At 38.1% G+C, this 23,869-nt stretch overlaps 1 protein-coding gene across 1 annotated transcript in view; it reads left to right on the plus strand.

The window, feature by feature from the left end:
• Positions 1-23,869, plus strand: part of LOC140723062 (exostosin-1-like) — a 140,599-nt gene that overhangs the window by 77,722 nt on the left and 39,008 nt on the right. The window contains exons 2-4 of the mRNA XM_073037710.1: positions 15,138-15,231; positions 16,726-16,833; positions 22,646-22,765. Of these exons, the coding sequence (XP_072893811.1) occupies positions 15,138-15,231; positions 16,726-16,833; positions 22,646-22,765 (322 nt within the window). The remainder of the gene's footprint in view (positions 1-15,137; positions 15,232-16,725; positions 16,834-22,645; positions 22,766-23,869) is intronic.

A 23,869-nucleotide genomic window follows, 5' to 3' on the forward strand; every position in this document is an offset into this window, starting at 1 on the left:
TTTTAACATTTGTCTTCATGTACATAACAGAAATATCAGTGTTTGCCCATGCATGGTTAAACTAATATCTTTCACACAAGTAGCCCTGAAGTGATTTGGGTTGTAAATCTGAGCCTTTCTCTAAAAAGCAGTGCACTGTTAATTTTGATCCCAGTAATCCAGCCATCTGATATCTTAATGCCAAATCATCCTATCCTATCCTCTCAAACATCTTGTCCTAGAGGAAACCAGTCTTGCAAGCCTATCACAGATACTCACTACTCAGTAGCAGTTGAAGTCTTGTCTTTCCACGTGGCTAAGGCAATACTTGCCAAAAGGGAACCAAAATAGTACAATTTTTTTTTAAATCATTTAATTGCAAAATGTTACAATCTTTTAGTTGGTATTTGTCCCATCTTAATATTAATTGTCATTTCAGTATCTTGAGAAATTTGTACTATTCTTATTGATGTTTACAGTGAGAAACGACATTTTAGTCGTGTTTTAATGGTTAAGTTTTGTCATGACTGTTGGAACTATGTAGAGTGGGAATTTTTGCTTCATCTAAAGCTATTGAAGGTTCAAGATAGTTTATTGTCATTCATCAGTTTACAAGTGTAAAGGAGAATGAAATGATTGTTACTCCAGATCCAATGCAGCACAGAAATAAGTCTGTATAAGGAAGACGATTTTTAAAAAGCTAAATATAATACATAAGGTTAGTTTGTATACATAAAGTGTTGTCTTTCCAGATTTGAATTGTTACTTTATTTCGAATTACTAGATCTCAGTGCTTGTTTGTGGGTTCATAGCTGTTGATTGCTCATTATTGCATTAAACAATTAACCTCCACCATCAGATTGGCCATTATATAATCACTTATATATTCATTCATTCATTCGTTAGAAGTACTTGTTAGAGTTGAAGAAATTTCAATCGATATTTAAATCTGTTTTTCATTAGAACGCTGAGAAGTACATATGGTCTTTTTACACCAGCTCCTTGCGAACTATATAACATGTTGGCAAATAATAAAACCTTCTTCAACCACCCCTGCATGGAGATTGGAGTTTTCTATCTGTCTAGCTTAAGAAAACAGGGAAAACTTTTGAGCGAGTGCAGAAAATAAACATAAAGCTGATATGCTATATATGTACATAAAGTAACACCTGGTATCTTTGTTAGATGTCCGAAAGGCTAGCATTGATGCTGAACTCAACTTCATTTGAAATTTACCCCCAGACTTTGGAGTCATAACTTTGATCATTTAGGTGAAATTTGAAATAATTTACATGATAAAACATTGAGAGTAATAGATTTATCTAATAACATTTCTCAATACATAATTAAAACCTCCATGCCAGGAATTAGTTTACCACAGGAGTTACAATGTTTTTAATTTACTGATTGTAAAGAATGGCCTGATGGTAATGTATTTGTCAGCTGGAGAACCTTGAGCTGATTAAAGCACTCATCCGTGGAGTGCATTTAAATAATACTCATTTTACCTTCCCAGCATAAAGCATAGCATACTGAGCATTTACTGCAGGACCTGCTGATTGACAATCCAAGATTATGGACATGCTGTTATCCTCAAATTTATTAGAGGATTTCTTTCTTTTGATTCTATGTTATTTTCTTTCTGATATAACTTCACCTCAATGCAAGCTATAGACTCACTTTCGAGGACTCTACAATTCACACTTTAAGTATTATTTATTTACTATTATTATAGTTATTGTTTTATTTTTGTATTTGCACGCAGTTTGTCTTTAGCACATTGGTTGTTTGTCAGTCTTTGTTTCTGTGTAGTTTTTTTCATTGATTCTATTGTACTTTTTACTGTGAATGCCTACAAGAAAATGAATGTCAAGGTAGTGTATGGTGACATACCTAGTTTGATAATAAACTTGCTTTGAATTTTGGGATACAGTTTATAAAACTAGCTCACGTCAATGGTTTTGCTTCAGGCCTTGCTGCCAGTGGAAGGTGGGTGAAAATGCATCTGTGGTTAGTTGCATGGAAGATCTTTGCACTTTGCTGCTGCTGCTGAGCCTACAATTACATGCAAACCTCACTTTTACCATTGTTTGGGTAATGAAAATAGGCCATACATAATTCACAAATGACTACACAAAAATTTGAAATGCTAAATAAAATTTCCTTTCAGAATTTGTCAGGAGCTGTAGGGTGTGATAGGGGCATAAACATTTTTTGAACTATACTTTTCGTAATGTATTTATAGATGTTACAACTTTGCATTATGGTGACTAGGATTATTTTTTAGGAACTGTAATATGTAGGAACTTCTCTTGTATTTTTGACAAGCACTTCATTATATTCTCAGTTGATATTTGTCAGTATGGAGTCTTGATCCATTGTGCACAAATCATTTATTCAAGGTGTGTATTCTAAGATTTCAGTCAGCTTAATCTGCACCAACCAGGCAAATAGAATTCCCATTTTATAAACGCCCTCCCTTTTTTTATAAACGCCCTCCCTTTTCTAACATACAATTGAGCTCCTGTGAAACCAAATTCAAATATCTGATGTACAGTACAGTAGATTGCAGTTAATTGGGACACATCAGGACCAATACATTTTGACCCAATTAAGCAGCTACCCTAATTAGCCAAAATTTCAAAGAAATAGTTAAAAAGGGGTAAAAAAAAAAGACAAACTACCATTTAACTGAGTAACAAATGATATATTTATATGAAATACAGAACAAATTAGAAGCCTACTAATACTTCTACAGTACTATAGAACTGTGTATTAGCTCCTAATAGTTATCAACAAAGAAATTCATACTGTTTGTACTACTATGTTCTTTTGACTATAAATGAACAAAATCCGTGAAGACACAATGCAGATGATGGACTGCCTTCATTGCCTTCCTACCTGAAGTAGTGTCAAAAAAATCACTCCTTAATTTGGTATCTATCAACCCAAATGAATAACATAACAACACAAGCACACGCAACTAACGCTACTTAAAAACTGTTTGCTCTAAGCAAGGTATAGTGTCTAATACCACACAAGTGCAAATGACTGACGCTAGTTAGAAACTGTTAGTGACCAGTTAGTGACCAATTGGCATTGTCTGTACTCAGTACTGGTACTTCTGAATGCAATTGCAATTATTTTGTAAAACCTTGCTTAGTTGTCACAGGTTGCCACAACCTTTTGTATAGCTAAGATACTTCACATTCAATGTGAAATGAAAACTGAGATTTCCTCTTCCTTTCTCTTCCCTGCCATCATTTCAGGTAAAAGCTTCTCTATTTACTACATAATTGCACATTGTAATTTTTTAACGTCTTTTAAAAAGCAAAAGAGAAACAGGTGATTTATAACAAAAGTAGAAATCTGGAGTCCTGCTTTCATTTCATTCCTGGTTGGAGGTAGTGGTGAATTGTTTCATCAAATAGTTTAATACTGAGGCTCCGAATAGTTTATACTGAGGCTCCATGAATAATGTGGTCTACCACTTTGTTACAAGAAAGTATTAACAGCACTGCACCTACAGATGGAAAGAGAGAAGTGGTATTTTTTCTGCAGCATATACTCTTATTATAAAGGATAAAATGTCATCTATACAGAAAACTATTTATTTAGTTTATGAACTCTAAATAAGCATGGTGGAATAAGGATGGTGGAAGTCCTTGAAGAAAGCAGCATCTGTCATTAAGGATCACCACTGCCCAGGCCATGCTCTCTTCTCGCTGCTACCATTAAGAAGGTACAGGAGCCTTAGGACCCATGCCACCAGGTTCAGGAACAGTTATTATCCCTCTACCATCATGCTCTTGAACCAGTGTGGATAACTTCACTCTTCTCAACACTGAATTGTCTCCACAAACTATGGATTCTCTTTCAAGGACTCTACAACTTGTGTTCTCAATGTTATTTTTACTTGTGACTTATTTACTTGTATTTGCGTATTTTACCACCATTTGCACATTCGTTGTCTATCTGTTTTTGTGTAGTTTTTCATTGATTTTGTTGTATTTCTTTGTATCTACTGTAAATGCTTGCAAGAAAATTAATCTCAGGATAGTACTTTGTGACGTGTATGTACTTTGATAAATTTACTTTGAACTTTGAGCTTCCTATTGAGGAAAAGTAATTTTTTCAGATAAATATAAAGAATAGTTGTATATAAATCATGTGTAACATCAGTCACATGCATGCAAAGCAGAGCCATTACAAATTTAATTGGCAGTGGAATCCAACTTTCATTATCCTTAGCATCGTCTCTAAATGAGACGCAAGATATGAAATGTTACTGAATTGTTACAGACATGCAATACTGAACATCCTGTTTCGATTCGTCATTCATTCTAAACATTTAATCGTGAGACTTGTTTGAGGACTTTAGAGTATGTTCATTTGGATTTGTTCCAGTAAAATATTGCAATTATTCTTTTAAATTAAATATTAGTTTTATTTGTCGTGTACTCAAAACATACTTTGAAGTGTGTTGTTTTGCATCAGTGACCAATGCAATCTGAGCATGTGCTAGGGGCAGCACACTTCCAGCATTAACTTGGCATGTCCACAACTACTAACCTTAACCCATACATCTTTGGAATATGGGAGAAAACCAGAGCACCGAGAGTAAACTCACATGGTCACGGGGAGAATGTACAAACTTCTTAGAGCGGTGGAACTGAACCTGGACTGCTGGCACTGTAAAGCATTTAACTCCAATGGTACCATGCTGCCTAAGCCCAACTGAATAACTAAGTGTTCCATTGTGTATTGAGTAAACACAAGAAAATAGGTGGCGGGGTTGGCCGTGTTGCTCTTCAATTTCTCTCTCCTGCCCCCGCCCCCCATTTTAGTGGGTCATGTTCAATCTTTGCCCAGCTTGACTCTTCTGTACCATTTCTCCTTATTTGTCCTCCACTGCTATAAGTATTTCTAATAATCCAGTTTCCACCACCCACTGAGGCAGAAGTTTACCATCCACTGCAAGAAGCCACTTCTACGTACCTCAGTCTTAAATGACTGTCACTTTGAAGGAATGTCCCCTTGTTTGTAGCTTTCCCATTGGTGAAAAGGTCCCAACAACTGCCCTGTCAAGCCTCCTTGGGACCCAGTAGGTAACCCAGCATCTAAGTTCCAAGGAATACACACCCGAGCTACCTAGTGTCTCTAAGTAGGGCAAGTCTCTCATTTCACTAGGTAGCCTGGTGAATCTCCTTTATGGTTTTTGTAATGTTAGTGGGTTTTTTTTAAACAAGGGGGTCATAATCGTTTGCAGGATTCATACCTCCTATACATTAAGACCATTGACATAAAAACATGATTAGACCATTTGGCCCATTGACTCTGCCATTCCAGTATAGCTGATTTATTATTCCTCTCAACACGTTCTCCTGCCTTCTCCCTGTAAGCTTTGACACTCGTATTAGTCAAGAACCTGTCAACCTCCACTTTGAATATACCCAATGACTTGGCATCCACAGATTCACCACTAAATCTCTGTTCTGAAGGGATGTCCGTTTATTTTGAGGTTGTGCTGTCCATACAATTGCAAAAAATATACCTTTGTATTTTTAAACTTCAATCTTGGGACAAAATACAGTTCCCTTAATTACTTGTTGGACCTGTCTGTTGTTTTTTATGATTCATGCGGTATTACACCTTGATCCATTTGTGCTTTAATTTGCAGCCCCTCTCCATTTAGATAAGCTGTAACCAACCTTTTTTATGCCATTAACCAATGGGCTGTGGACCCCAGGTTGGGAACCCCTTCCTGATTTGGATCATCTGTCTTTTGATTTCTCTTGTGAAAGTACATGACCTCAGTTCCAAGCATGAAATTCATTTGAATGTGTAGACTCTACTTGGTCTTCATGCCATTCATTGGAAAACATATTTTGCCAAATCAAGTTGGCAGTAGTAGATGATTGGCTTCCAATGGGTTGTCAATTTCATGCAATTTGCAGAATATTTACGGTAAAGCTTATCTAATATTAATTGGCATTAAAAAATAGAAAATAGGCAAAAGGAAGAGTAGAGAGTATTTCATGGAATATCTGAAGTAGGAGAGACTGAATTAAATGGGTGGCATTCATGCTGGCTGAGGGTGGGTGGTTAAAGCTTGTTACTTCAAAATCAGGTTTAATATCACCAGCATATGTCATGAAATTTGTTAACTGAGCAGCAGCAGTACAATGCAATACTTGATAAATATAGGGAAAAATTAATTACAGTAAGTATATGTGTATATTAAATGGTTCAATAAAATATAGTGCAAAAGCAGAAATGATTTTAAAAAAAGGTAGTGTTCATGAGTTCAATGTCCATTTAGAAACCATATAGCAAAGGGGAAGAAGCTGTTCCTGAATCGCTGAGTGCGTGTCTTCAGGCTTCGGTACCTCCTTGATGGTAACAATGAAAAGAGGGCATGTCCTGGATGATCGGGGTCCGTAATAATGGACGCTGCCTTTCTGAGGCACTACTTGGATGCTACAGAGGCTAGTACCCAAGATGGAGCTGATTAATTTTACAACTTTCTGTAGCTTCTTTCGATCCTGTGCAATAGCCCCACCCCAAATCAGACAGTAACGTAGACTATCAGAATGCTCTCGACAGTACATCTGTAGAAGTTTTTGAGTGTTTTAGGTGACAAACCAAATATCCTCAAACTCCTGATGTAATATAGCTGCTGACTTGCCTTCTTTCTAGATGCACCGATATGTTGGAACCAGGTTAGATCCTCAGAGATCTTGACACCCAGAAACTTGAAATTGTTCACTCTCTCCACTTCTGATCCCGCTATGAGGATTGGTTGGTGTTCCCTCATCTTACCCTTTCTGAAGTCCACAATCAGCTCTTTGGTCTTACTGACGTTGAGTTGCTGCGACTCTATTCAGCTAGCTGGTATATCTCGCGCTGATTTGTCTGGAGGAGGTGAAATTAAAGGAAAAGAGGGTAGAGCTGAGATACTCTGGATACACTCATTGCAAATATATGCGGGGTATCTGCAATTACTCAGCAGTCCAAGCTGCAGTTGTGGAGCAAAAGAATGCAAGTTTGACTCCATTGTTCATTATCCTATCTTGGAAATGTTTCTCTTTCACGATTGTTAAAAATCCTAGAATTTCACTATCAGTATTGTAGTAATGTATCTGCAGCCTTACCAAATGAGGGCTCCTGGACATGAAGTGTATTTATGAACTGATAATACTAGCTTTACCAAAATTATATTAAAATAGTGTTTGGTGTGAAATAAAATGATGCTGGTGCACTCAGCAGATCAGGCAGCGTTTGTGGAAATAGAGAATGTTTACATTTCAGGTCAGAGATCCTTTGCCAGAAATTTTCTGTTAACTCTGTTTCTCTTTCCAAGGATGCTGCCTGATCCGCTGAGTGGTTCCAGCATATTGTTTTTATTTCAGATTTCCAGCATATGCAGTTTTTTTCTATTTCAAGTTTGTTTATTTGTCATTCAACCATACTCGTGAATGCAGCCAAACGAAACAGCGTTCCTTCAAGGTGCCAAGCTGCAGAACACAGTACCAACCGTAGCACACAGCATATATAGCACACATAGTGTTACGATAGCAGAAAATCTTAGTCATTAAAAAAAAGCACAACCTTGAGTGGCGTGGTCACCAGATTGATGGTATGTGCGACATTGTCCTGAAGCCATATTTCTGCAAGAACAAGCACATTTCCTCATCTCGTGCTAGTGGCAGCTGCAGACAAATGCACTCCAGCTTATCTTCCACCGAGTGAACACTCCATCTTATATTATACAAGTATTATTTTCCTATACTACCAGTGACTGTCTTCAAGTGGCCTATAGTTGGTGTTTCATGGGGTGCAATATGGAATCTGCACACTGTAGCAAAACAATAGCATTTGGAAGGGGATCAGTTTGAAAGCAAAGATTTATTGATCTTTAAAAGTATGTACATAACAAGGTTATTCCCATGTTTGCTGCTGGAGGAAGTTCTCTGCTGATGCTGTTGGCTGTGTTTTGTCAAAGAGCTGAATTTTCTTCAAGTAAATGAATTGCTGTATCATAAAGTTGAGGAACATCTATTTAAGCTCTGAATGTGTTTCTCTAGTAAACTGATTTGATACTTTTTAAGAGCCTGCAGTGTTAAAAAGAATACTGTGCTGGGAATTTGTGGCATGTATTTCAGTAGAAATAGTCCTTATTTGTATTATTGCGAATATTGTAGAGTTATGGCACAATTCATAGTACAAATCATAAATACAAAGTATACTGCAGGTGCTGTGGTCAAATCAAGATGTACAAACAAGCTGGATGAACTCAACAGGTTGGGTAGCATCCGTTGAAATGAGCAGTCAATGTCTCGGCCCGATATGTTGACTGCTCATTTCAACGGATGCTGCCCGACCTGCTGAGTTCATCCAGCTTGCTTGTACGTCATAGTACAAATCATTTTAGTTACCCAGAAGACTTAAATTATTTCTGGATGACATCAGTTTTATTTCTCATACATTCCATGAACATGTGAAGAATTTTTATTCAAGTTCCAGCTTTTTGGTGTGCAGTAGCCTTAAAACCATGGAGGATTTCTGGAGCAAACAAGATTTATTGAGACCCTGAACATGTGGACCTGGGTCTTTGAGAGTCTCTGTTTGCAAAGTTCATGTTTATATATAGCTCTTTTCACTGGAAGGCGGAGGTGTCAGACAGACCAAATTGCATCTTTCACCAGGTTGAGAAAGAGCAGTTGCGTGTCCCTGCAGATAGCTCATAGCCCTGTGTTATTTAGCTACTTGTGTGAACCTTGACAATTCCATTTCCCTTTCCAGACATCCTTGGTAAGCGTAGATCGGGATGGGAATGAAAGGCCACCTTATACCCACTCTATATACTTTCAAGGCTGTGTGCCTTGGCACCTTGACCTCCAGCTGTTTTTGGAGGATTTGACAGAAACGGCTTTTCTTAGTAGCCAGCAAATTGTACCACAATATCCTTACTCTTGTATTTTCTGTCCTGGCTAACGAAGTCATGCATCTCATATGCCTTCTGCTGCATCGTATCTAACTGCACTGCTATCTTCGGGCATCCTTGGACTATGTGTGCTGAGGTTTCTTAATATTCCTTAAGGCTGTCAATCACTGCTGTCAATCTGTTTGGTTTGATGTAAATTATCAAACACAAACTAAAAACTTCAGCTGAAAATTAGGATTTTATTCCTTGGGACATAGAAGATTGAGAGGAGATTTGTTAGATGTATGCAAAATTATAAGGAGTATAGATGAGGTAAATGCAAACAGACATTTTCCACTGAGATTGCATGGGACTACAACCAGAGGTCATGGGTTAAGGATGAATGGCAAAAGGTTTAAGGGGAATATGAGTGGAAATTTTCACGGGGTGGTGAGAGTATGGAATGAGCTATTAGTGCAAGTGGTGCATGCAAGCTCAATTTCAACGTTTAAGAGGTTTGCATAGGAACATGGATGGTAGGGATATGGAGGGCTATCGTCCCAGGACAGGTCATTGGAAGAAGGCAGTTTAAATGGTTTCAGCATGGACTAGGTAGGGCTTGTTACTGTGGAGTACTTTTCTATGACTCTAAACAATTTCAATCGAAAGTGGTAGCAAACACGAGGAAATCTGCAGATACTGGAAATTCAAACAACACACACAAAATGCTGGTGGAACACAGCAGGGTCTCGGCCCGAAACGTTGACAGTGCTTCTCCTTATAGATGCTGCCTGGCCTGTTGTGTTCCACCAGCGTTTTGAAAGTGGTAGCAAATGGATTCAGCCAGCACAATCTCATATAAACCTTCTTTATTAATTTTTTTCAGGTAATGTTGACAAATTGAACACTTGCAATTAGCCTGTTCTTGAAGAAATTCTAACCATTTGATTATTGATTGATTTAGAAGGTCTCAGTACAAGCAGAGTTTAAACTTAGGCTGCTGAAAATAAATTAGATAATTTGCTTAATTCAAGATTTGGTGGCTTTCACCTTGGAAATCAAATTTTTTTAAGTACTCAGTCACAAGTCTGAATAATCCTGTAACAATCTGGAGCGTTGTCCAGGTCTGTAATGCCATTAAAGTTCCAAGCAGATTTCTCTCTCCTCCAGTCACCTTCTACCCTCCCCCATTCCCAAGTATTGGCTCTGTTCATTCTCTGCATTCCGTTTTGCTGACAAAAGTTATAGTGAGGCCAGCCTGTGTTGCAAATGAAGTTGGTAATCTGCAATGGCATGCACCTCTGTCCAAAATTAACAGCCAAGTTTGTTTTAATCACTTCATAGAATGCAATTAGCCCATGAATGCCAGCATCTCTGAACTTTCAAACCAGATCCTAAAGCATTCCATTCACTGGGGAGCATGCTGTGAGGGAAAACAGAACCTAGATACCACCATGCAAAAAATTACTCCTGCAGCATCATTAAACTTAATTTGCATCTATGCAGGTGGTCTATCAGGTAGTGCGACATTGGACTTATTTATATTATGCAATAACTGATGCTTCATAACCAGTGTTTCATTGTACAACTGTTTAAAAAAAATTGCTGTACTGCATGTTTTTATATATATGTATAAAATAAACATGCAGTACAGCAATTATATATTTTTGTTTTACAGAAAATAGTTTCTGTAAAGCCATTGTCCCTTTGCCCGTTGACTTCTATAATTGGAGTGCATTCCTATGGGATGTTTTCTATCATTTAGCTGTTTTATCAGTGTTGAAAACATGACGCACTGCTATTATTTAACAAGAGGCCACCACCACCACCACCACCATTATCCCCTCACTAATAATCAGGCTTCAAAACCTGGACTTTGTACCTCCCTCTGCAACTGTGTAGGAGACCACAGTCAGTGTGGGTAATAATAACATATCCTCACTGACATTCAACACAGGTGCACTTCAAGGATGCATGCTCAGTCCTCTGCTCTTTTCACTCTACACACATAACCTACACTCTACACCAATGCCCTTGAACGGAAAATTCAGTCCATCACGGGTAAAGCCCTCCCAACCATATGAGCACATCTTACATGATGGTGCAGTAAAGCAACATCATTATCAGGGACCCCCACACCACCTAGCACATGCTGTCTTCTCACTGCTGCCATCAAGAAGAGGGTACCAGAGCCTCTGGATGCACGCCATTAGGTTCAGGAAGTTATTACCCCTCATCCACTAGGCTCTTGAACCAAAGGAGATAACTTCACTCAACTTTAATTGCTGAATCATTGAAATGTTCTCACAACCAATGGACTCTTCATCTCATGTTTTTAATATTGCTTATTATTTCTTTCTTTATTCTTTATTCATTATTATTCTTTAGATTTTTTGAGTATGTCCCAAGAAAGTGAATCTCATGGTTGTCATATGGTGACATATGTACTTTGATAATAAGTTTACTTAGAGCTATTCTATATATTTGCTGATAACACCACTGTTGTTAGTAGAAGCAGGATATCATCTACTCCCAAAGCAACTTCTTGTATCTGAGATATGGAAGCTTTTGTAGGTCAGAAATAACAAGACTGAACCAACTAGACAGATAAGTTAAAAGGGAGTCTTTGAAGCGTTTGCTTTTTTTTTCAGAATACAATTACTGCCCCGATCACCCCTGTGTGAGAAACTCAGAAATTTACTGAATTTTATAATTTACTCAGACCAACCAGCAGTTGACATCAGTTGTCGTCATCATCATTATGTGCCATGTCCTATGTCATGGGTGATCATGATGTTTAATCTAAGAAGTTGTAATAAACTTTTCAAAACTTTTGCCTGCCCATCCCTTGATGTAACTAACACATAAATGTCATGTGCTATCGACGGTGACCTTTTCTTCTATCACATCTCTACCACTCCTGTAGCAACATGCTAATTTAGCACAGATAGAAAATTGAGCTGACAGCTTGTTTCATACTGCTTGGCTATTCATTGTGTAGACTTGTTGGCTGAATTTTGGAGATCACAGTATTACTCAAGGAGCTAATGTTAAAGATCACTATACTTCTGATCTGTTCTGATGATATGTGACCCAAGCCTGAAGTAATTTAAGAAAATTAATTTCAAATAGCAGCTTTTGTGTTTTAATTCACATTATTGGTACTGTTTCATTATCACATGTACTGAGATACAATGAAAAGCTTTTTTTTTGCATGCCATCTAGAGATATCATTCCTATATGAGTATATCAAGTAGTAAAAAAAAGAAACCATGCAGAAAATAGTATTGCTGTTGTGAATAAGGTGCAATGTTGGTAAACAAATATAATGCAAAAGCTACAGCGGTGTCCTTAATGATTGATCAAGGGTTCATCTTTTAGCATAGGAATGCTCCATTGAAGAGTCTAATAACAGTGGAATAATATCTGTCCTTGAGACTGGTGGTCTCTCAGGGTATTTGAACTTCTGCTTGATGGGCGAGGGGAGAAGAGAATGTGACTAGCATGGGAGGGGTCCTTGATTATGCTGACTATGTCTTGGAGGTAGTGCAGAGTCATTGGAGGGAAGTTGGTTTACAAGATGGTCTAGGTTGTATTCACACAGCTCTGCAGTTTCATGCAGCGCACACAAAATGAAGGAACTCAGCAGGCCAGGCAGCATCTATGGAAAAATGTACCATCGATGTTTCAAGCTGAGACCCTTCAGCAGGACTGAGGTTTTGGTGTACTTTCTTGGCCATTGTGTCCATGTGGTTGATTCAGAACAAACATTTATACCTAGGAATTTGAAGCTTTCAACTCCCACCTCAGCACTAATGGAGAAGGTGTTGTGTGCCTATCCTTACTGATTGCAGTCTCTTGTTTGAAAGTACTGGATCCATTTGCAAAAGAGTTCATAGTTGTAGACGGGTTAGAAATGAGTTTAGATGCTCGAATTTGGTCAGTGGTAGGTATAGGTCAAGGTTCTCTGAGAGGGGCTGGTCACGATGTATGCCATGACCAATTATGATGCATGTCTTGACCAACGGGATAGTCGTTAAAGCACGCTGCCTTATTTTTCTTTGGCACCAGGATGCTAGTGGCTATTACAAGCAGGTCGGAACCTCTTTCGATTAGGGAAAGTTTAAAGATTTCTCTGAGTACAATGGGTTCCAGTTAGTTGGACCCCTGATTAATTGAGGCAGCTGTTTATTTGGGGCAACTCTTAAAGAACAAAACTAATTGAAAATAACTGCATTTCCTTCATATCTTTGGGACACTATGCCGCTTCATTGGGTCAGGAGACTGGTGCCAAACAGTTTCTAACTAGCGTCAGTCGCCTCCACTTGCATGGCTGTTTGACACTACACCATGCTTCAAGTGAACAGTTTTAAATATCGTCTGTGTTAAAAAAAAACAGTGATTTTTGTCACTGATGGCGAGAAATAAGCAGAAAAACAATTCAAAACCTCTTTGTTCACTGCGGTTTCAAACATTCAGGTTTGGAGATGCCAGAAATGCCAAGAGTGAAAATGAAATGATTTCATTGCTTCAAGTTAGGAACTACAAAGAATTTGAAGATATCAACAATTGTCCTGAATATGAAATTGAAAATTTGGAGGGTGTAGTCATTTAAAAACATAACCTGTGACTCAGTTAAACAGCAAACACGGGGAAATCTGCAGATGCTGGAAATCCAAGCAACAGACACAAAATGCTGGTGGAACACAGCAGGCCAGGCAGCATCTATAGGGGGAAGCACTGTCGACGTTTCGGGCCAAGCCCCTTCGTCACTCAGTTAAACAGTAGTTTATCTTTTATTTATACCTTTTTAGCTATTACCATTGGGGCAGCCACTTAATTGGGCCAAAATGTCCTGGTCCTGATGTGTCTACTATATTCCTATCAACTCATCCTTGATTTTAAACAAAATATAGAAAAAGACACCAATTCTGGCTTGATAATGTTCTTCTAAGGGAGAAAATATCATACTTGCCTTGTTTGCAGATAATTAGTCATTTTTGGACGAGAATAACTACTCGCCTAGCAAGTTATTTGGGGAGCTAGGAATAAGACCATGATTCATAGGAGCAGAATTAGGCAATTTGGCCTATCAGTCCTGCTCCACCTTTCAATCATGGCTGGTCCTTTCTTCCCCTCATCAGCCCCACTCCCTATAACTGATGCCATGTCCAAACAAGAGCCTATCAAGCTCTGCCTAATGACCAGGTCTCCACAGCTGCCTGTGGTAAAAAAAAATTCCACAAATTCACCACCCTCTGGCTAAAGAAATTTTGCTACATCACTGTTTTAAATGAACGCCCCTCTATCCTGAGGCTGTACCATCTTGTCCTAGACTCCCCCACCATGGGAAGCATCCTTTCTATATCTACTCTGTCTAGGCCTTTCACCATTTGAAATGTTTCAGTGAGATCCTCCCTCACCCTTCTAAAATCCAGCAAGTACAGACCCTGAGCTATCAAACATTCCTCTTATGATAACCCACTCATTTCTGGAATGATCCTTGTGAACTTCCTCTGAACCCTGTCCAATCCCAGCACATCTTTTCTTAGATGAGGAACCCAAAACTGTTCACAATACTCAGCGTGAGGTCTCACCAGTGACTTGTAAAGCCTCAGCACCACATCCCTCCTCTTGTATCCTAGACCTCTTGAAATGAATGCTGACCTTATATTTACCTTCCTCACCACCAACTCTACCTGCAAGTTGACCTGCTCTGTCCCTCTGTGTCTCAGATTTGTGGATTTTCTCCCTGTTTAGAAAATAGTCTGCACATTTATTTCTCTTACCAAACTGCATGACCGTGCATTTTCCAACATTGTATTTCATTTGACACTTTCTTGCCCATTCTCCTAATCTAAGTCCTTCTGCAGCCTACCTGTTTCCTCAATGCTACCAGAACCCTCCACCAATCTTTGTATCACCTGAAAACCTGGCAAGGAAGCCATCTATTGCACCATTTAAATCATTGATATACAGCATAAAAAGAAGCCAACACCAATTCCGGCAGAACACCACTAGTCACTGGCAGCCAACCAGCAAAAGATCCTTTTATTCCCACACGCTGCCTCCTACCAATCAGCCAATGCTCTAGCCATGATAGTAACTTTCCTGTAATGGGCAGTAAAAGACTGGTATGCAACATTCAATAAGAATTTTAAAAATGTTACAACTTCTTTGATTTGAAGTCATCTGGATAAGTTTTATAAACTTTTAAATTATTCTTTCCTAGGTATGATTATCGTGAGATATTGCACAATTCCACCTTCTGTTTGGTTCCAAGGGGTCGTAGACTAGGGTCTTTCCGATTCCTGGAGGCTTTGCAGGTAAAGTGATGTGCTGCTGTACTTTTTTTAAAAGTAAAATTAAAAGTTTGTAGCTATTTGTGTACATTATAAACATCAATTTAGTACAATTGTGTTTTATAATGTAGATATATTTGAATTGTGCACTTGGTTCTCAGCAACCTATTCATTAAACACTTTCTGATGGAAGATTTATTTAACAATACAGCGTGAAGTAGGCCATTCCACCTCTTCAAGCCATACCATCCCAGAAACCCCCAACAACCTCAATTTAACCCTATCTTAATCACAGGACAATTTACAATGACCCTTTAACCCAGCCGGTATGTCCATGGACTTCGGGGGGAAACCAGAGAACCCAGATAATTGACATGAAATCATTCCAAAGACAGTCCGTAGCATGAATAAAAATACAGTGCAGGCTCCACAAAGAATAATTTGGTTTTAAGGTACAATAAAGGTTAATAATAGGGTTACAACACACAAAATGCTGGAGGAACTCAGCAGGTCAGACAGCATCTATGGAAATGAATAAACAGTTGACTTTTCGGGTAGAGACCCTTCTTCAGCACTGGAAAGCAAAGGAGGGGAGTTGCCAGAATAAAAAGGTGAGTGTTATTTGCTGGGACTAAATATAGGAAGTGTGTAAAATTCTGAAAGGACGGAACAATTTTAATGCTTGTACACGGAAGATGTAGGACTTAAAATGAAGAGTCATTGATACATGTAACAGGCAGATGTTCTTGCTTGGGATTGGTGTTTGAGAGCTTATTAGATTCTAACAAATTTAGATTATATAAATAGAAACTGATAAAAGTATAGTGGAACAAATTTAGTGACAATGACTTAGAAGAAATTGTTTCTCAGGTAAATGCTGTTATTGCTAGCTGGATAAAGTAATCAGCTGTCGGAGTATCACAGTGATGTGTTTGTTTCTAGATTGTTCAGTGGCTACATTAACCATCCAGAAATCTGGGCATATGAAACTCGACTCCCATTGCATCTTTATTAACACTTACCTGTTGTGCAGTGTGCCGAACAAGAGCCTCAGCAACTGGAGTTTAAGGGACTTAAGTTGCTCCATTTGAGGAGAGTTCATGGGAACATCAGGAGAATTAAATGAGATTAGTAAATGGATGCTTGATCGTTAATCCTTCTCAGAGGGTAGAATGCCCTGTTTATGAACTGTTTAACTTTTTAACCTGGCAAACCTAATGATGGGCTATAAATGCCAGTGGTGCTTAGAGCCTAAGAATTTTGAGATGCGTCATGTTGTGATATTTTTTTCCCAGTCACTGAATATAAATCTCTCTTCTGGGAAATGTGGAAAAGGAAGCTTAAGTTCCAAACTTTAAGAGAAATGACAATTGTGAAAATCTTCTATTAAATAAATACTACAGCTCTAGATTGAGTCACAATTAATAAAGGATATTTTTAATTTCATATCTTTTTAGCAATATTTATTTTCAAAATGCTTTTGTACATTTTCAGTTAGTTTCCGTATTTCCTTTGCAGGCTGCATGTATTCCAGTTATGTTAAGTAATGGCTGGGAATTGCCATTTTCAGAAGTCATCGACTGGAACCAAGCTATTGTCATTGGAGATGAAAGGTTGCTATTGCAGGTATGTTGGGGGGAAGTGGGGTGTTGTAACCCCATTTTTTAAAAAAAACTTAAGCTATTTTGAAAAAATTCAGTCTGTGAGGATGGACCGCAAGACAGAAATTGTAAATTATTGGTATAAAAACAACTGGTTTTTATTTTAAATAATAAGTACAAAAAATTATTTGAAATGTTAACTTTTTCTCTTCCCACATATACAACCTACTAGTATTTCCTGATTTTTATTTTAGGGTTCCTGAATCTCTGCAATTTTATCTTTTTAATTTGAGTTTTTTTTTATTTCCATTACCTGTAATTGGTTGCTGTTGATCAGAGGTTCCCAACCTGGGGTTCACGGGCCCCTCAGTTAATGGTAAGGGTCTATGGCATAAAAAAGGTATAGAGCGTTCTGTTATCTCCAATAAGACTTAACAAGTGTATTGCTTGCAATCTTGTTCTGCACTCTGTATTGGAGGTGTGATGATGGAGAAAATATATTGGACTAGGATTCTGTCTAGTATCAATAAATATGGAGAAGGCTCTTCAGATTTTGAAACTGGTATAGATTATTTAATGAGCATTTTAAATTAAGATGTATGGTAGATAGAAACAGGCCAGTGATGTTGTAGGGAGATAGGTCAATAATAAAGAGGTGCAAATAGTAACAGAAATCTCATAGTTGTAAAGTCAGGAATAGATACCACTCTTGAGTTACAATGTTGTCAAGTGCACCTTGGAATTAATGAATGCAGCAAATAAAATCAGGTGCTTGGATGAATAAAGATAATACTACAGAATATGGCAAGCTAAGGTTTTTCAAGTAGCTTCTATAGACTGGAGAAAGATTAATATTTTAATATTTAATCAACTTTTAAAAATTGGTTATTGTAATTTTAACCTATCAAATTAGAATTTTTTAAAGGCAGGTTTAAATAGGATGTTACCATATGAAACAAGCCATCTGGCCTATTGCGTCGGCTTCTCTTGATATTTATAGTAAAACTAAATCTTTATTTAACTCTGTTTAGAAGCTGCATGAATTTAGATTGAAAATTCAGAGAAGAGAATGACATCTCTTTCTCCTCTTTCTCTATCTACTGACGTCTTTTATAAACCTACTGATTCCCAAGGCTATCTTACCACCTGTTTCCACCACATCTGTGCCCAGGATGAGGCTTTCCTTTCCAGGACATCGGAGATATCCTTCAAAGAACAGGGTTTCCCTTCCTCCACCATTGATGCTGCCCTCATTCACATCTCCTCCATTACACATATATCCACACTCACCCCATCCTGCCATCTTCACAGGGATAGAGTACCACTGGTCCTTATCTACAGCCCAATGAGCCTCTGTACAACACATCATTCTCCACAATATCTGCCATCTTCAAAAGGATCCAACCACCAACCACCCTCCCACCTGGTACATATCTCTGCAAGTGATAGAAATGCTAAACCTGTCTATTAACCTCCTCCCTCATCTCCATTCAGAGCCCCAAAGTGTCCTTCCTCTGTGAATCTGTTGAAACCATCAATTGTATCCGGCGCTCCCAATGCGGCCTCCTACATTGGGGAGACCACTTCATCGAGCACTTCTGTTCCATCTGCCAAAAGCAGAATTTCCTGGTGGCCAATCATTTTAATCCCTATCTCCTTTCCCATGGTCTCCTCTTCTGACAAGATGAGGCCACTCTCAGGTGGAGGAGCAAAGCCCCCATTTTCTATCTAGGTGGCCCCCAACCCGATGGTGTGAACATTCAATTTCTTCTTACAGTATTTTTTTTCTTTTTCCCTACTGTTTTCCTCTTCTATTCCCTACTCTGGTCTCGTACCTCTACTCATCTGCATGTCACTGTCTTCTGTTGCCCCTTCTTCCTTTTCTCTCATGATCCACTGTCCTCTCCTATTAAATTCCTTTTTCTCCAGCCCTTTGCCTTTCCCACCCACCCGGCTTCACTTTCTAGCTAGTCCTCTTCCTCCTCCCTCCATCTTTTTATTCTGGCATCTTGCCCCTTCCTTTCCAGTCCTGAAGAAGGGTCTCAGCCCAAAATGTCGACTCTTTATTCCTTTCCATAAGTGTTGCCTGATTTGCTGAGTTCCTCTAGCATTTTGTCTGTGTGGCTCTGAATTTCTGGCATTTGCAGAATCTCTTATGTTTATGTTTCCACATGATGCATTGCTTTGAGTCTGTGGAAAGGCATTACCAATTCCTTTGGTATGTGTATTTGTGTTGCTGAAAGCAGGGGCCTCCATTAATGACGTCGACAGTTCCTGCTATGTTAGGAAAACAATTATCCCACTGCACTTGCGTCACTTGAATCTGATATATTTGGTTACATGTTTAATATTGAATCAAGACTACAGTTCAGAAAACTGTTATAAAGTTGCATTAAATATTTAAGTTTTAATATGATTTAGACTTAAACCATGTTTTTCTAAAATTATTTACGAATATAATGCTCATTCTTGTATATATGTTGATACTCGTTTATTCTCAGGGCTGTTAGTGTGATGACTGACTCCAGAATTTATAATGCACAGTAATCATTAGGAAAATTAAATTTCCCAGTCTATTATTTTCTAATAATGATATTCTGTGCAAGTGGCATAGAGATTATTTTCATACCACATTGTTGTACTTGCAATGAATTTTCCAGCTGTGATTTTTTAATTTTATTTTCATTTCCTGTTTTCAGTTGAACTGCAATTTAAGCCACACACTGGCATACTGCAGGAGGCCAATTATAGGCTTCTGAGATGTATTAAATGCTTTTTCATAAAAACAGTGATTAAAACATTTAACAACTTCACTTTCCAGATAATTGTTAGTCACAGCAATTAGATTGATACACAATAGCCTCTATTTTGCTGCCAAGCTTGCCGGAGATCCTGGTACCTAACTGAAATGCGGAAAGCTCAGAGTTGCTGGCTGAGTTCCACTGGCTGTTTCCAGGCTCCTAATCCAATGGTTGAGCAGCAGTTTGCTGGAATTCCCAAATATTTTTGGAACGATCCTCCCTCTGATCAATCACCTGACTGTATCAACATTCAGTTCTTTCAGCTACAAGGTGATTTGCAGGTTTTGTTTAATTGCATTTGCAGTCATATTTTTAAATAGTGTTCCAAGTTTTTTAGGAAAACCAAAATGGAACATAGAATACCACAACAGAACAGGCCCTTCAGCCTGACATTTTAAACTATTCTAAGATCAATCTAATCCTTCCTCCCTACATAGCTCCCCATTAGAGATTTGTTCAGAACAGAGGAACATCCATTCGGAATGGAATGAGGAGGAATTTCTTTAGCCGGAGAGTGGTGAATCTGTGGAATTCAGTGCCACGGGTGGCTGTGGAGGCCAAGTCATTGGGTACATTTAGGGCAGAGGTTGGTAGATTCTTGATTAGTCACAGCATTAAGGGATAGAGGGAGAAGGCAGGAGATTGGTGTTGAGAGGGAAATTGATCCACCATGACAAAATAGTGGAAAAGAGTTGATGGGTCGAAAGGCCTCATTCTGCCCCTATATGTTATGGTCTTTTGCTCTTATTTTTCTGTCATCTATCTAAGAATTTCTTACATCCCCCTAATTTTTCTGCCTCTACTAACACCAACAGCAGGGCATTCCACGCACTCACTACCTCTGACATTTTCACCCCCCCCCCCCTTGCTTTCTTCCAGTCACTTTAAAATTATGCCCCCTGGTATCGGACGTTTCTGCCCTGAGGTAGTTTCTGGCTCTTATGACTCTTATCAGGTACACTGAATTCATTGAAGTTTTTGATAACTATATAAATCTTTTAATTTCTTTAAATTGTCTTAAACGTTTAAATTTTAGTCACTTTGAGGATGGCATGGTGGCATAGGAATTAAGTGTAACGCTATTGCAGTGCCAGCAATCAGCAATTAGATTTAATTCCTACCACTGCCAGTAAAGAGTTTGTACATTCTCCCTGTGACCGCAAGAGTTTTCTCCAAGTGCTTCAGTGTCCCCAACATTCCAGAGATGTATATTTAGGGTTAGTGAGTTTGTGGCATATTATGTTGGTGCTGAAAGTGTGGTAGCATACGTGGATTGCCCAGCACAAACCTCGCTGATCTGATTTGACATAAACAATGCATCTCACTGTATCTTTTGATGTACATGTGACAAAAAAGCTCATCTAAAAAATAATCTTAAGAATGCTTTGTATTATTCTTGACACTGAAGTGTGTTTTTTTTAAAGCAAAAGGTACATGGCTTTACCTCCACAAGATTAATGTCTAATAATGAAGTTTGCTTAATGTAATTTCCAGTATACAAGTGTAAAAGAGAACAAAATTATTGTTTCTCTGGTTTTGAATTAGCACCAAAAACCTAATAAGATAAAGAACATTTTAAAAAATACAATAATTTAAATACATACATAGATTGAGTGTGTCCATAAAGTGAAGCTAGGCACAGAAGTGTCTGTACATAGGTGATTGACAGGAAATTAGAAATGGTAATGTGGAGGGCTGGGTTAGTGGGTCTGTCTCAGCAGTTAATATGCAGAGCTTGTTCTGACCTGCATGTAACCTAATCATGTTGACTGAGGCCCTAGCTCGTCACATGGCCTCACTAGTTGATGCAGGTTGCCCTCAGCAATATTCTTAAGGGGTTTGGGGCTTTTCAATCTCATTCTTAGCTCCCTGTAATCTAGACATTGCTTACCTGACAGCCTATGTCACTGGCTATCTGTAATCCACCCTAGAATGTCGCTGCCCATTCATTAACAACCGTAAGCAGCATTCTACCCTGTCCTTTATGTAATGGCCCCAGTAATGCCTGTATTCCAACCACCATACTTCTAATTACTGAAATCCCTAGAACTCTCATTCCTTTTTCTGTTCCAACCAATGCAAGAACTTATTTGCACTCACCTAATTAACCAGCACTATTCAGGCCAAATATGGGTTGAAAAGCTTAGTACATTTAGTGGCTGCTCCACAATTTATCTGCTCATCTTCGCTTAAGGAATCCATCATTAAAGACTCCCATCACCCAGGACATTCCCTGTTCTCATTGCTACCATCAGGAAGAAGGTACAGGAGCTTAAAGTTACACATTCAATGATTCAGGAACAGCTTCTCTGCCATCCGATTTCTGAATGGACAATGAGCCCATGAACACTACCTCACTACTTAATTTAATTTTGATTTACCACATGGCATTGGATTTGCATCTAGCATATTTGCAAAGCCCTATTTGGGAATAAAAAGTCAAAATCCAACCACCAGGGCACAGAAGTATGTGATGTATCCCCCTTCTTGCCAACTGCTGTTGTCATTCTTTGATTTTTATCCTCAGTCTCTGGAGTAATGATGAGCTTGCTCCTGTTATTTCATTCATCTTGGTTGATTTAAGGCTCCAAACGGAAGCACATTGCCTTTCTGTCCTAGAATGAAACATAAACTATTCAAGGAAGTGTTGTTAATGTTAGTAAAACGAAGTAACTTATAAAAATATATTTGAAGCTTGGTGTTTAATTTATGATTTCTTTTAAATGCAATGACTCAGAATGATCAATCAGTGGAAATTGTCATTTTATATCTTTTTAAAACAATGGTTTGATTTACGCTTTCTCCACTGGGGAAAGGAAGGATGTGCAGAGATGGCACTGTTAACCTGAAATCTGTTTTATTAGTTGTTGGTCTGATTCACATGTACTGTTACACAAGTGTCTTGCAAATTTATTACCAAACTGAAGCAATAAATTGTTAGTTTTCCTCTGTGAAGGTAAAGTATTGATCAATTAGTAAACTTAATGAAGTTTACATTTTGTACAATTGCTGATCATGCATTCCCTTGTCTTACAGATACCATCTACTGTAAGGTCTATTAATCAGAACAAAATCTTAGCACTTAGGCAACAAACACAGTTCTTATGGGACGCTTATTTTTCTTCAGTTGAGAGGATAGTATTGACTACATTAGAAGTGAGTATGACTTTGCAATTTAACCTTTAATTCATTCATAATTTTATAAAAATGTTTTGAACCTTCTGAACCAACAACTATAGATTGAAGTTTTTAAACCCATTTAGAGATCGTTCATCAGATTAATTTCTACTTGTGATTATATTGGGCTGAGTGCGGGTAGGTGGGACTAGGTGAGATTAAGAGTTCGGCACGGACTAGGAGGGCCGGAATGGCCTGTTTCCGTGCTGTGATTGTTATATGTTATTATGTCTACTGTAAAATTTTAAGTCTACAAGGAGCATATTTAATTGTATATGGAAACCTTATCCAATGCCACAAAATTATTCTGTACATGTAAATGCAGTGACAGTATAAATGGGTTTAGTTCTCAGGGGGCCTATAGCCAATTAAGTTGTCTGCAGCATGCCATACTACTTGTGTTCATCAAGCTTCATGAATGGAAGCGAGTACTGAATATTTTAATTTGTGTGCATGTATATTAGCATATTTATTTAGATGTCATTCTCACTGTGGCCTTATAAACAATCAGCAGCATCTCACTTCCATTCATTTTAGTTGAGTAACTTCACAAAGTTTGGGTTGATGAGAATTACATTTTATAAAGAAGATTGAAGTTACCAATTTTATGAAATACTTTTAATGTTGTTAAATTATTTATTACTGTTTTCTACTGCTAAATTGGTGGGGTAATCAGACCAATATGATCATCCATTTGGAAGTATGCCCAACTGGTAATTTCAATGCGTAGATTGCACAGCTGCTATCAATGATGAATTGATTAGTGAGGCCATGTGACAAGTCTACCCTTATCTTGAGATTCACCCTAATGTCTCCATTCTTAAAAGCTAGAATCAATCTATAAAGAATTAAAATTTTGAAGACGTGCTTTGTATTCCCCAGCAGGAAAACATGTACTTACTATGTAGTCTAGATATGGGAAGTTTAATTCATTGCATGTGATAAGATAGACTAGCTAGCATTTACAGCAATAATTCTGTTATAACTTGAGCACGTCATTAAAATTCTTCAAGATGTTACAATATTTAAAGCTTTCTCCCCATCATAGTGAGCATTGGATCTATGTACAGGAGGGTGTGGATG

The sequence above is a fragment of the Hemitrygon akajei genome, chromosome 1, assembly GCF_048418815.1.
Source record: "Hemitrygon akajei chromosome 1, sHemAka1.3, whole genome shotgun sequence".
NCBI lineage: Eukaryota > Metazoa > Chordata > Chondrichthyes > Myliobatiformes > Dasyatidae > Hemitrygon > Hemitrygon akajei.